A 15,756-nucleotide genomic window follows, 5' to 3' on the forward strand; every position below is an offset into this window, starting at 1 on the left:
TTGTGGGGGTTTTGTACTGCCCTGCCATTTTAGCACCTCAAGAAACGACATAGGCAGTCATAAATTAAAGGCTGTGTAAATTCCAGAAAATGTACCCTAGTTTGTAGGTGCTATAACTTTTGCGCAAACCAAAAAATATATACTTATTGACATTTTTTTTACCAAAGACATGTGGCTGAATACATTTTGGCCTAAATGTATGACTAAAATTGAGTTTATTGGATTTTTTTTTAGAACAAAAAGTAGAAAATATCATTTTTTTTCAAAATTTTTCCGTGTATAGCGCAAAAAATAAAAACGGCAGAGGTGATCAAATACCATCAAAAGAAAGCTCTATTTGTGGGAAGAAAAGGACGCAAATTTCGTTTGGGTACAGCATTGCATGATTAGCAGTTTAAAGAGACGCAGTGCCAAATTGTAAAAAGTGCTCTGGTCAGGAAGGGGGTAAATCCTTCCGGGGCTGAAGTGGTTAATAGTTCTTAAACTCACACACCTAGTGAGTAGTTACAAGGTGTCACCTTCCTTTTTTTTTTTTTATTTTACACGATTTTTGTACACGATTGTATTACACGATTATATTTGAGTATCATTTTTTTACACGATTTTGGGAAAACGATATCTCTGAGACCCACACTCTGATATTATATAAAATAGGCCTGAAGTTGAGCCGAAATATTTTAAATCCTAAATAAGTTAGGGCCATAGAGGGTAGCGCTGTTGCCCCAACCACTCTAAATTACAGCAGGCCGTGGCCATCTTAAGTGTGGGCATCTGAAGCCAGACTGTATTTATTCCTGGATCTCATCCTTGCAGATCTCACACATGCTCAGTGCAGCACAAGCAGTGTAATAGGTTTCAGGTCAGGTTTCCATAGCAACAGCAGTGTCAGAGGAAGTTGCCGCCCCTTCCCAGAAGGCATTGCAAACAGTAAATGATGCGATGGGCCACGGCCAGGGAGGAGAAAGTGAAAAATGAATACAGCAGATATACAGTAGGTGCTGAGAAAAAAAATAAAAAAAATATCCAATTCGTTTTACAGTGCACAGTTTAGTGAGGGATGCTGAAGAGTTGTAAAAGTGGGTGGAACTCCACTTTAAGACTGATTAGAGTAAATTAAATGGGGTTAAACAGAGAAACGTTTAATAAAAAACAAAACCTTGACAGGTTGCTTTAAACTGATTTCATCTGCAGATCGAAGTTCATCCCTTTGATCTGTAGATGAAGGGAAACAGTAATGGCCCGTACACATGATCCGAATATCGTACGACCGAACGTACGACCGTTCTCGCTTAATAGTCACAAGTAGAAATTGAATAGCTAAATAAAGTCACGAAAATTCTCGTACGACAGAAAAAAAAAAATCGGAAGTGATGTCATGTGTTGTAATGTACTTGTATTGTATTTTTGGATGACAACTATACTGACTAAACGAAAATCGTACGATCAGGAATCGTACGAGGAAAATTTTCGGGTATGTCCAATCGAATAATATCGGATGAACAGTGGTGATCGGCTGTCGAAAGTACACACGATCCGAATAGCGTATGATCCTTCCTCGGACGACCGTTTTCGCACGATATTTGGATCTTGTGTACGGGCCATAAGCCTCGTTCACATCCGCACGATTTGACATGTCAAATCGCATTCCAAATCGCAGCCTATTGCCGGCCACAGCACTGTGACCGACTTTGCGGCTCCGCACCAATTTCCAAAGTAGTTCCTGCACTACTTTTGGCGACTTCGGGGGCGATTTCAATAGACATCTGTGCAGGAACCCGCACAGATGTCTTTTGAAATCGCCCCTGAACACGCACAATTTCAAACCTGCGTTCAATGTGAACGAGGGCAAAGATACAAAAGGAAATAAGGTTTCTTTTTATCTTTCGGCTAAGCAATGTTGTTGATAAACATTGCCTGGCTGCTTTTTTTTTTGCCAGCTTCAATCGCTGAGACTTTGTTTACACTTCATCTGACAAGAGGGGAACCCCACCGACAGCTGAATGAGTCATCGGTTGTTAAGGACGCGGCAGCCCCAACTCCTTAACAACCGATAATTACTGTCTTTTTTTTTCTAGATTTCAACTGTCAAGTGGGGGAATCCCGCTGTCAGCTGAAAGAACCGAACCTGAAATTATTGGTTTCAGGTACCGGAGCATTTGCACGAGTACCAATACTCATGCGAATGCCTAGTAGCGGCACCAATACCGGTATCAGTATCCGTACGGTGCAACCCTACTTTGAATGTTTGTTTATGAAAGCACCAACATCCTTCCTGCAACATGCAAATAAATGATCCTTTACTAGATTTAGGGCCCGTTCACATTAGAATGCCCTGCAGGAAACTTGTGTTCCATGCCACCTTCCAGCACCTCATTCCTTTGCGATCAGCAGTGGGTGTCAGTGGAAAGATAACGATATCCTAAACGCAGTTCATAAAAGCAATGCATTTGACAGCACCAGATCGCACAGTACAAAAATACAATGCAAACTGGTTGCAGTGCGTTTCCAAAAGTAGTGAATGCAGCAGCCCCCCATAACTTAACACAGCCTGGGTGCACCCATTGCAGGCTGCTTGGTCTGGATGCACTCAGCAGGAAGGAGGGACCAGAATGGCCGGCAGGGGACCCGAGGATACGGGCTGCTCTGTGAAAAACCACTGCACAGAGCAGATAAGTATAACATGTTTGTTATTTACAAAAAAATGAAATAATTGGTTTTAATATCACTTAAAAAAAAAAAAAAACAGCATTCTGCAGTCAGACTTGGCTGCCTTTGTTCTCCGTGGTCCTACTGCATTTAGGAACATAGGCACCCTCTCTTGTTTGCTTTCGAGATGGACTAGGGACTATGGTACGGTTTCCACCTTTTCTTCAAGCCAAACCCGAGCACTTTAGTGGCCTGGGACGCCTATGGGTGCCCCAAGGAGAGTAGTAATGTTGTGCGCATAGAGTGCCGCAGCGAACAGTGGATGTGGCCAGATTGCTCTTGCTTACATCATCGCCCTGCCTCCCAGTGATGCCGGACCTGCCCCCAGACAGCTTTCCGCAGCTGCCTGGTGGCAACAGATTTGTGTGTGACTATCTGGGTTATTTGGGGAGCCACAGCCTCGTCTGAATAATGTGTCCGGGTTTCAGTCCACCTGATTCAAAACCCGGACTGTCCGGGTGAATCCTGTACAGGTGGCAACCCTACACTATGGAAGGTGTAGTGTGCATAGAGTAGTGCACATGACCACAACTAAGGTGAACTGCTTTTCAAAAAAATGGAAATAAAAAGGAAAAGGAGAGGTTGAGGAGCTCACAGATGATGTTACAAGGCAGAGTAGAACAACACAAAAGGAAAAATAGATTACTTGGGCGAATTAAGTAGTGGATGTGTATGTATTATTTTTTGAGAATAATTGATTTGAATAGAGTGGAGAGGGATTGGAACCCCTGACAGTTTTTATTGCTGATTGTGCCACCCTCTGGGAGATTTCCCCTCTCTATTGGTCCTGTTTACTGTTATTAAAAATGAAAGTATGGAGATGTAATAATGCTATAGGTACTCATTACCATATTTTTTGGTATTGTTCTTATATTAGCTCTTTTTGGGCTCTTGATCCAAACCCTTTTGCAAAACTTATTGAATACTTCCATTCCCTTGAATCCCATACATTACCTACTAGGCCTCCCTTTTCCAGTTATTTCCAGGGCTGCCGGAAGGTTAATGTCTTCTATATTACCTGTGGCAAAACGTGTTATACCTAGATGGTGGCTCCCTACCTCCCCCTCTACTTTTTTACAATTCTTGTCTTGGCAGACATACGCTGGATGGAACATCTGACTGCATTGATTGATGGTTCGTTGCCAAGATTTAGTAAAATTTGGAAGGTCTGGGACGACTGATTATTGCCCCGAGACAATCTATCCGGCACTTTAGGCAAATATCCTTTATGCTTACTATATCCCAGCCCTAGTAATAGTTATGTAATCTTATATCTTACAGTCCATTGTGCTAGTTCTTTTTTCCTTCTCTTTTTTGTTCTTGTTACTTTTCGATGTTTTACTTATATTTTATATATCTGCCAATAGGGACACTAGTTCTGGTGGCCCTGGGGAGCCCTTAGTTAGCGGCTATTTCCTCTAACTTCGGGGTTGATCCACATTAACTGGGGAATCCACAATCTTGTGCAGCTGTGCATAGAAACCAATCAGCTTCCAGGGTTTATTGTCAAAGCTTAAGACATCTTTCACACAAGTGGACCGTTCGGTTCCGTCTATCACATTGTTCTCTCCGCCCAGCGGATCAGATGGCGAATCGGATAGAAACAGACAGGCGGTTTTCATCTGACCACCCCATAGAGAACAACGGGCTGTGTCCGTGTCCACTCTGCATAGCAGAGCGGACACTGACCTGTCATCCACCTGCTCAGTGGGGACCCCGCTGAGCAGGCCGATCCACTTGGACGGATTCTGCTCCGTCTGAAAGGGGCCTAATTGAACAAGCTGAAGTTAGCTGATTGGCCACCATACACAGCTGCACCAGAACCTGCACTCTCCAGTTTTAGTAAATTCTCCCCTTCCTGTTTTGGCTATGGGACAAGAATTAAAGGTATATCACCCCAATTGGACACAGATTATATATATATATATATATATATATATATATATATATATATATATATATATATATATAAACTAACTGGGGTTATAACCTTCCCTTACTCCCTTACTCTATCAAAAAGGAAATAAAAAAGTTAGTTCCACTTTAAGGTTTGGAGGTTTCCCCACATCCAGTTCGCATGACAGGAGATTGGGACCGTCTCTCTATGGACGGCTTCAGGACGGCTTGCACAGGAACGCTGTGCATCTTTGGCTCCGTTTCTGGGCCAAATTCAGGTAAAAAATCAGCCCCGATTTGTCCCTGAAACGGAGAACAGGGACGCACTGGACCCCTGCTGTGAGCCGCATCCGTTGGAAGTATGAACCCAGCCTAAAGTTGGCCTCCTCCTGCTCTATTCACCCTTGTATGACTACAAAGCTGTGCCAACTTTGGAGTTTAACTTTGATGCAACTTTGGATCGGGGCATCTTGGATACGACTTTGGCTTAGACGAGTGATAATTGACAACTGTTGCACACAAGTTGCATTGTATAACATTCAGGATTGATTCAGACAATGAGAAGCACTTAAAGCGTTTGTTACCCCAACACTTCATATTCCTGATATGTGCCTTCTGTACCATGTACTTGTATGAGAAAGAATCCTGTTCTTTTTGTATTGCTTCCTTTGTGTGAAATCCCTGGTGTGCCTGTTAGTTCCATTGCTTTCCTATTAAAAATTGACCACACTAAGCAGGAGAACACAGCATGTTCAGTTCTCTAGCTATGCTGGGAACTCAGTGTTCTGTCCTCCAATAATCAGACTTGTCCTGACACGACCCCACTACACAGCCATTCACTTGGAAAGTTCAGTGTGCTGTTGCTTCTCCTTCCCCAGCTCTTATGCAGCTGAGAACAGAGGATCTGTGATCACTTATAAAAAAAGGGAAAAAAGGTATTTACCGGTATAATGTTTTTTATATCTATACACAAATGTTTTGCCTATCATTTCTATAACTGAATGGCTTGTTTTACAAGGTGATCATTTACAATCACTTTATTATTGCAACACATTTTCCCGCATGTCGGAATTGTTCCGAGGAAGTATGTTGATCCCCGCAAAGGGTAATAAATAATTGTAAATGTTACACTTACAGCTCGTTTGGCTGTACTTCCTGACCCGTTTTCAGCCCCAGGGTTTAGGTCAAGTAAGGGTCAAAAGGTCAGGGTCAGTATATTTTGGGCAGGATTTTTTTTTAACCACTTCCTGCCCGGCCTATAGCAGAATGACGGCCAGCAAGTGGTTCGGTTAACCTGACTGGGCGTCATATGAGGATAAGCAGGATAAGCCACGATCGCGAGCCCGATTTGGCATTAATTGGCATCAGTGTGTTTTGGGTAGGACAAAAAAAAAGCAAATTGTGCACTATTGTTTCTGGACTGTACTACGGCTACAAACAACAACTGACATACACATAGATGGTATCGCTGCAAGCGTCAGAAGCAGGAGAATTTTGTTTTGGGCTTTCTTTGGTGGTAGGTAATGGTAGTAACAAGAAATATACAGATACAGTTTTAAAAAAAATTATGATGTTTGTTTCAGTTTTCCTTTGATAATAAAAAAAAAAAAAAAAAAAAAAAAAAAAATCAGGATATCCCTAACCATTTACTACCAAATGAAAGGCCAATTTGTCCTGAAAAAAAAAAACAAGGTATAATTCACCTGGATGCACAAAGTAGTTGTGATGGTATATATAGTTATACCAACATATGTAAAAATTGCAAAATTGTCCTTAGCTATTATGCTTAAGGTGATTGTAGACGATGTGTTTTACCCATAGGTGTGAAGGGGTTAAACAAGTGTGTAATTGAAGAGGTTTTGTTTATTTTCTCCAAATTCGTCCTTAAAATGCTCATACAATTTAGACAGAGTGCTTTAAAAAAAACTTTTATTTTGCATTATACAACAAAATAATAGACACACTGATCTGAAATCACAAACGTAAAAAAATAAAAAGAACATACAATTTCTAAAGCAGGAATTGCAGTCAAAGGACACCAAAGTATGTGCCAGAGTCATGCAGACATTACATAGTGCAGAACATTTTAGTAAACTTCAAAGGACTACCAAAGTATTATACGAATCTACTGGATTTATATATTTCCAACCATCACTAAATGCGTTTGTTACAGAAATGATACCAGACATAGTAAAGCAGTGTATATTATAAAGCAGTCCAATCTAAAAGTGACTTTGTCATTGACAAGCCTACAGCATTGTCATTTTCTGCATTTGCTGATGTTCTGATGTAGTTGATGTTGTATGGTATTATGGTTTGTAGCGCCATCTTAAAGCAGAGATCTGCCCATCGCTGCAAAATTTAAAAGCCAGCAGCTGCACATACTGCAGCTGCTGGCTTTGAATAAATTGGACAAATACCTGTCCTGGAGTCCAGTGATGTCAGCACTGCATCTGATGTTTCCATCAGCTGTCAGGTACTGCTGCCTCCATTGCGAGTAAGGGAACCTGGCAGTGTAGCCTTTCGGCTTCACACCGGGAACCCTACTGCACATGTATGAGGCGCCGCTCCTCTCTCCTACTGGCCTGGCAGCCGGGGAAGGAGAATTGAGGAGGAGGGAGCCCCACGGTGATGTCAATCCCTGCGGCTGAGGCTCCCGGAAGTGGGGACAGCATACCTGTGAAAGAGAGATATCCTGCCCCCCCCCGAACAATGCCAAATGTGGCACCGGAGGGTGGAAGGAGTACAATGAGCGGAAGTTCCACTTTTGGGTGTAATTCCGCTTTAAGCTGGGTATACACTATGAGAGAATCGGAAGAAAAATTCTGTACAAGGCACAATCGTTTGATTTTTGTATAGCGTATACGCAACTTTTGACATCCAATTCAGATTTTCCAAACTAAAATTTACGAAGAGACAAACTTAAAAATTGTTCTACATGAACAGAACTAATGATTTTTGTTTAATGTGTACTGTTTTCTTACAATTTTCATACGAGCATTTTACATTTGTTTTTGGTGCATTTCCATTAAAGTCTATGGGGCACAAAATCGCACTGCATCGCACCCAAATTAGCACCTGTACCTACCCCAAAATCGCATCACAGTTGCGTTGCATTCATGTGAACAGGCACCATTGAAATCAATGTGATTTCTGGTATCATGCGATCCTGTGTGACTCAAGGTGCCTCTGAAATCGCATTAGTGTGAACCAGGCCTAAGGTTAGGTTCACACTGCTGCAATCAGATTTTGATCCGACTTTCAGTGCGATTATTTAATGCAACTTGGATGCTACTTGGATGCAGTTTGCATATTCTATGGGGCCAGAGTTGTGCTGGAATCGCACCAAAGTAGCAGAGGATCCTTTTCCATAATTGGTCTGTACTGCATTGATGTGAACAGGCACCAATGAAAACAATGTGATTTCCATTGTCATGCAATTCTGTGTGACCCAAGTCACATTTGAAATTGTATTAGTATGAACCAGGCCTAAGGCTAGGTTCACACTTATGTGGTGCGGGAAACTCCACGATCTGTGCGCATTTCCCACACTGCATGCAAATCGTGCTGCCCTTGCGATCTGCTGCAGGTGTCAATACAAATTTAAAGACAACCCAAACACAGTGTTTTTGCCTGCACCAGATTGCACAACCATGCAGTCTGGTTGCAGTGTGGCTCAAAAAAGTGCATGCACTTCTTTGGTTCAATGCAGTACAAATTGAGCCCATTCAAAATAATTGAATCGCATAGTTTAAATGGAGCTTAAACGAAACCTAGAAACAGCTACATTGTTTTTTTGTTTTTTTTTTTTTTTAGGATACCTTTGGATTCTTATTATTACAGCACTTGTTTTTGCACTTTTGACTTTTATCACCCATGTAAGATAGCAACTTATCCTGTCCAGAAAGCTGCATTTTATATTTCACAACGTGGCTTAAACTCCCATTAGTTATGTAAACTATGTATCTTTATTTAAATTTCATAAATTGTGGATTGGATTCCTAACAAAAAAGCTAAATTATATAAATTATATTTAATGCGGTATGTGCTTTGTGCAAATGCAGCTATTTAATTCTAATTTCTAAAGCTGGTAACAGTGCAGTGACTTTTTTTTAACTGAAAAATTATAAATTCCAAACTATATAGGTTGTATCCTATGGCTGAGAGAATTTTTGAAAACATTGCATTTGCAAAGTTGCAGCAGCTAAATAGAACCAGCTGTTTGGAAATCGTTTTACTTCGCTTAAGTCAAATCCCCAATTTGTCTGGTTTTGTTTGTGGATTTATTTTAATACCACTAGTAAATGATCTCCTCCCCAGGGAGTTCTGTTTTTGCATTGCTGATGAACTTCCATTTTTATATCATCTGAAAGCACATTTACTAATAAATTCCATGTTCAATCCTAAAATATGAAGGGCTTACACTTAAGCCTTGTGTGTTAAACTAACTGCAATTTAAGCCTTTGGGTAGAGAGTGACGGCGTCATATCCTTCTGGGGGTCTCATCCGTGCTCTTGCATGGCCTTCACAGTACAACTGGCCCTCCACAAAGAAATAGCCTTTCTGTTTCAAGTTTAGGTTGCAGTCTGCACATACAAAGCAGTCAGGATGACGGAACTTGTCTCGGGCCTTCACCACAGTGCCCCTGTGTTAGGAAATAAAAGAAGAAAAACAATCCATGAAACAAGTTTGCCTCACTGTGCCATTTTTAAAAAGGGACTCACCCTACCTAAATTAAACAAATAATGGTCCCTGAATGGCAATTTAAAAAAATAGCATACTTACAAGTCCATGGACTCCAGAAATGCTTTCCTTGCAGCTGAAGTTCCCCCTTGTGCTGCTCCGCTTTTGAGCCGCCATCTTGAAATTTACAACAGTTGTACAGACATGCCGCTAGTCTCTTGCAGGTAATTGAGACCAAAAACCTGGCAGAGACCAGCGGTATGTTTGTGCATACCTGGGATCTCACAACCTACATGCTCCCCTCACTCAAACATTGCCTCCTGGGATATGTGACATGGGAATTCCAGGAGGCAGCAGGGAGGATCCCTACAACCTCCTCGTCTAGGTGAGGAACTAGGAAGTGGAAGGCCACACCACAAAAAAGGTATTCAAAGTATTTGTGAACATAACGCATATCATCCACATCTTGGTAATGCTCACCCCCTGGTTACACGTGGTGTGTATCTAAAATCCCTAAATATATTCTTAGTGGTCATGTGACTGCTGTGTCCTCTTTCCTTCCACTAAGCTTCTAGGCTGTGGACAGATCCCAAGATTAGCGTTTGTCGGCTTTTGCTGAAGTCACATGCCTCGGGTACTCTTTAGCTGCATGGAGACAGTCAGAAGCTTCCTCAGGCCATAGGCAAACATAAAGGACCCTTTCACACTGAGGCTCTTGTAAACTGGCAGTAAAACACTGAGCGCTTTTGAAGAGATTTTCAAGCGCTTTTGAAGTGCTTTCCATTAATTTCAATGGAGAGAGGCGTTTTTTCACCACCCTGCCAGCACACTGCCCCAGTGTGAAAGCATTCATTGATTTTAATTAAATTAGGTTTTCGTGAGCTTTTCAGGCGCTTTTTTTAGCGTAAAAGCGCCTGAAAAGCTCCTTGGTGTGAAAGGAGTCAAAAAGATGACTGACATCCCTTTAGACACCTTTCACACTGAGGCGCTTTTCAGGCGTTTTCACGCTAAAAAAAGCGCCTGAAAAGCTCACAAAAAAACTATTTCCATTAAAATCAAATGCTTTCACACTGGGGCAGTGGGCTGGCAAGCCAGTGAAAAAAACGACCCTCTCCATTGAAATGAATGGAAAGCTCTTTAAAAGCGATTGCAAAGCTCTTCAAAAGCACTGAAATGTTTTACTGGCAGTTTACAAGCGCCTCAGTGTGAAAGGGGCCTTATACTCACTGCCTACAGCTGTGTGGGACCAGGCTGAGAAGCATATACAATAGACTGGTGATGCACCGAAATTTCAGGCGCTGAAAATTATCTGGTGGAAAAAAAGTTTTCCGCATTGTGCCAAAAGAAAAAGAGGTGCCAATAATGGCTGCCCGAAAATGCCTGTGATTTTCTGCCGCAATTTTACCATGCTTATAGTGTGTTTTTGCACAGGCCATGTGAAAAATTGCATCAAAAAATGCACCACGGGTAAATTTTTGATACATTCTTGCTGCATTATAATGCATTTTAATAGGGAGGTGCTTTTTTTTGTGCGGTTTTTTAACCCCTTGGCGCCGGCTCGCGCTGACCCTTTAAGGGGTTTGAAATGCCAGGGGCAGGGCTTGTTACCATGTGACCGCCATGATAGGCTGTCACGGCAGTCAAATGATCGGAATACTCCCGATCGCTACTTTCCGTGTGCCTCTCAGCACAGCTCTATGAGCCCTATTGCATGCAAATATGCGGCTGCTTGGCGCCAAGGTGTTAACCGACCAAATATGCACCAAAAATGCAGAAAGCAGGATTTTTAGGACCGCTTCAAAAGGTGCCGACAATAAATTCATATTCATTCAAATTCATGATATTTATGATATTAATTACAAAGTCAAATAGAATTATATATATATATATATATATATATATATATATATATATATATATATATATATATATATATATATATATATATATATATATATATATATATTTATTTATTTATTTTTTAAACTGTCAATTTCGGTTTCAGCCAAGCGCATCCTGACTTTTCCGTTTTTGCACCAGAATTTTTATTTCGGTGCACCACTACAATAGACTGTAGAGAATGCCATGGAGTCCATTACACTAATAAAGGACACAGCAAAGCTGGGCATTGTGGTAAAATGACTACAGAGATACAGGCTCGCTGTGCGTCTGCATGGCATCCTGTAACTCCAAGAGGGAATGACTGATAAGCAAACTGACCCGCCAGAACTGATCTGCTTCTGTGCTTGCCATGGTCAGTTTGCAACAACAAAGAAGAGGGCCTGGGAGGATTACCAGGTATTTCAAAGAAAATAAAAAGAGACCTCAGTTACACACACCTACATAGAAGCCCGGACACATATATGAAATAAAAAATGTAATGATAATATACATTTTAAATGTTTCATAAAATATTCCAGCTATCTACTATTTTGTATAATGGAGTGGGGAAGAAGCAGATAAGAGTGTTTTTTTTTCATTGGTGAAGGTCCATTTTAACATTTCAAGTGGCCATAAACCAAAAATGTAATATATTGCAGGTTACCAATGATTAGAGGTGGCGTCTGCATTAGTTTTCTTTTTTAGATGTTTTTCCCCTCTGTTTTCACCTGGTGATCTGGCCAGTAATACACCTCCTGGATGAAGGAACACAGGGGGAACCTTTGGACAGCAGCATTGTCAGTCTGGGGGGAGTGGAGTATTAGATGTACTATCAGATTTAAATACACTAACAAATTGAAGCCAAACTCCAGATAACACTTTATAAGCAGTTACAAAAAAAAAACGTTTTTTTTCTTTTGGGATAAATGTTTTAAGTAAATAAATTAAATCTGCTCATTGTAAACACCCCTGTCAGTGGTAAATGGTTTGTTTCATCCCTGTCACAGCTACCTTTTGCAGTAGAGCTTATTGGCAGGATCACCAGTAGAAAATAAAGGAAAGAAGGAGCCTCGTCCAAAAGGCAAAGTTCTGCTTAAGGACCCTTTCACATGGGGCAGCCTGAGTCCACCTGCTCAGCTGGTTATCTGTCCATTGATCTCCGCCTCTACCTAATTTGGCATGTCATTTTTTTTTTGGGGGGGGGGGGGAGCAGGTACGTAGTTTTGACAAGAAAAACTGGCCTAGGCAATCCGAGCGGAAGTTCTCCTCCCCCCCTCCCTCCCCTCAGTCTTAAGGGACATATCACGGATCCCAGAATCCTGCTGGACGATTCACATAGCACAGCATTGCTTGCGCATGCGCAGTAGGGAGCCAGCTGTAAAGCCGTAAGCTGTCACAGCCGGATGTCCATACTTCAGATGCTGGTGCTGGGAACCCGTAGGCTAGTGAAGAACAAGCCCGAGCTAGTATAGAGCTATTAAAAGTCAGCAGCTACAGGATTTTTTTGTTTTACAGAATGGAGAATTGCTTTTAAAAAGAGAACTAATGCAGCCATCACATCTTAGAATTGGTAAGCTGCAGTATAATAAATATTTGCTTTTGGGTCTAATATGGCTTTAACCACTTGCCGCCTAATCATGTACCTGGTATGTCATTTGACTTCAAGTGATTGTAGCGGGATGATGCCTGCCGGAATCACCCCAGTACTGTTTTATAGAGCCGACGGTCAGCTCTCTTGTAATTGGAGTGGCTAACTTGGACGTGCACAATTTTAAAGCGCGCCATGAGTTGTATCTATTTACTCACCATGACATCTTTTATATTTTACAAAAAAATTGTATTAAAGTGGAGTTCCACCCACTTTTACAACTCTTCAGCATCCCTCACTAAACTGTGCACTGTAAACGAATTGGATATTTTTTTATTTTTTTTTCTCAGCACTTACTGTATATCTGCTGTATTCATTTTTCACTTCCTCCTCCCTGGCCGCGGCCCATCGCATCATTTCCTGTTTGCAATGCCTTCTGGGAAGGGGCGGCAACTTCCTCTGACACTGCCGTTGCTATGGAAACCTGATCTAAACCTATTACACTGCTTGTGCTGCACTGAGCATGTGCGAGATCTGCAAGGATGAGATCCAGGAAGAAATACAGTCTGGCTTCAGATGCCCAGACTTAAGATGGCCACGGCCTGCTGTAAGTTTATAAAATAACAAACTACTGCTATAAACTAACAAAACAGACCTTAGTTTACAGACTAACTTTACTAGAATACATTAAGCTTGTGTATTATAGGGGTATTTGTATTTAAAAAGTATAATTTCGGCTGGAACACCACTTTAATTTGCATTAAAATTTTGAAAAAGTGTATTTTTTCCCCAAAATTGTGTTTGAAAAACCGCTACTCAAATACCGTGTGATATGAAAAAATTGCCTCTGCTTAAAAAAAACTATAATGTTTGGGGGTTCTAAGTAATTTTCTAGAAAAAACAACTGATTGTTACATGTGAACAAAAAGTGCCAGAAAAAGCCTGGTGTTCAAGTGGTTAAACAGTTTTAGGAAATGTTTATAGGTAAACCTATGGTAACTGGACTGATATAATATACGTGTAATGCTAATGTATTGGGATGGCTCAAACATTACATATAGCAACCAATCGGCATTTCTCTTTTGTGCACTGGGAAAATTAAGCAAGTTATCCAGTTAGCTACATTGGGCAACTGCTCTACTTTTGTTAAAGATTCTTTTGCTATCAGTTCCTGTCTTAGGGCCCATTCACACCTGAGCATTTTCAGCTCGGAAAACGCTCATCTCAAAAGTTCCAAATTGCCCAACAAGCAAAATATCATTAATTTAAAAGGCTCCTATTCACATCTGAGTGTTCTGTCGCCTGAAGCAAAATGCCTGAAGCTCAAAAAAGCACACAAGCTTCTTTTTAGGCAGATTACAGGCGTTTTTATGCTTTTTACATTGGTGACCTTTTGACCTGTACAAAATCGCCACAAAATCGTGCCACTTTCCGCCTAAAAACGATATGCTCAGGTCTGAATGCAGCCTTAAAGGGGTTGTAAAAGTAAAAGTTTTTCACCTTTAATGCATTCTATGCATTAAGGTGAAAAAACATCCGACAATACCGCCCCCCCAGCCCCCCCCCCCCCCCCCCCCGTTTTACTTACCTGACCCCTCGAAAGTCCCGCGCTTGCTCCCGACATCCTCTTCGCCGCTCAGCCTGCCCGTTGATTGGCTAAAGTGGATGGATTGAAAGCAGCGCAGCCATTGGCTCGCGCTGCTGTCAATCACATCCAATGACGTGGCGCGCCGGGGGGCGGAGCCGAGTGATACAGTGAGCGGCTATGGCCGCCGGCTGTATCACCGGAGCATGCCTGCAAGCACTCAACACCATGTGAGGGAGCTCGCATGAAGGTGTTGAGTCCTTGCGGGGGGGAGCCGAGGCAGCCGCTGAGGGACCCCAGAAGACCAGGTTTGGGACCACGCTGTGCAAAACGAGCTGCACAGTGGAGGTAAGTATAACATGTTTGTTATTTAAAAAAAAAAAAAAAAATAGCTTTAGTGACCCTTTAATTGTAAACTCTTTAGGAAATGGAGAGAGAGAGATGTAGGTTGGTATTTCTGAAATCCTTCAGAAAATGCTACATGCATACCTTTTTATGGTTTTGGTAGTTTATGAGCTGCTGACCTACTTTTTTTTTCTTTTGGCTGATAGCTCGCTGTGCTATGTTATGACAGTAAGTTAGTTATTAAAAAAAGAATACTTTTAGCCAATCAGGATTGGAGGGATTATGTCATGGTATATGGCAGGGCTTGACAAATTTGCCTTGGATCTAGGAGCCAGCTAAAAAAATTAGGAGCCAGTTTTTTTAACTAACAAAGCTTACAGGTGGAACATGTTCCCGAAGGTGAACTTATCCTTTAACCCTTTCGCTGCTAAAGCTTTTTTTGCGGGTTTTTTTGCACATATGTTTAAAAAAAAATCATTTTAGGCCTGAAGATTACATAAAACCCCCAAAAAACATGATCTATTTTCTGAAAGCAGACACCCTAGAGAATAAAGTAGTAGTAGCTCCTATTTTATATGTCACACGATATTACCACAAATGTAAAATATAAAAACGGAACAGACTCAGATGATACACAGGGATGAAACAAATCTCCCTACACGTATATCTGCTGTCTTCAGCTGTATATAGCCTTTAGAAAGTGCACATTGTTTTACAGATTTTTCTCTTCCTGTTCAGCACTGGGAGTGGATTCTGGGCATACAGCCAAGACAGCCGATTGGAGGAAAGGCACACACCCCCTCTCCTCATAGCCAAGGGAAGAAAGGAATGTGCAGAGCTGTGCTCTGACAAGTCAGGCTGTCTGCTAATCTATTTATAGCAACCTCCCACAACACAAATTTCAGGCTGCTTTTATCTCCTGTGTAGGAGAACTTGTCAGAAGTTATCAGGCTGATAACAGAGCCACGGGACTCAGTGCTTTGGAGAGAGATAAGAAAACGCTACAGATATATGTGCCCAGCTCAAATTTCATGAATCAGGTTTACATCCACTTTAAATCAACTAGAGAAAC

The 15,756-nt window shown here is 41.5% G+C and overlaps 1 protein-coding gene across 3 annotated transcripts in view; it reads right to left on the minus strand.

Annotated features, from left to right (window-relative positions):
• Nucleotides 1–6,514: 6,514 nt before the first annotated feature.
• PDLIM3 (PDZ and LIM domain 3) overlaps nt 6,515–15,756 on the minus strand; it is a 68,508-nt gene continuing 59,266 nt past the window's right edge. For all 3 annotated transcript variants that reach the window (XM_073607415.1, XM_073607420.1, XM_073607421.1), the window contains one exon: nt 6,515–9,247. In XM_073607415.1, the coding sequence (XP_073463516.1) occupies nt 9,058–9,247 (190 nt within the window). In that variant the 3' untranslated portion in view covers nt 6,515–9,057. The remainder of the gene's footprint in view (nt 9,248–15,756) is intronic.

This window comes from Aquarana catesbeiana, linkage group LG01 (assembly GCF_042186555.1).
Source record: "Aquarana catesbeiana isolate 2022-GZ linkage group LG01, ASM4218655v1, whole genome shotgun sequence".
Classification (NCBI taxonomy): Eukaryota; Metazoa; Chordata; class Amphibia; order Anura; family Ranidae; genus Aquarana; species Aquarana catesbeiana.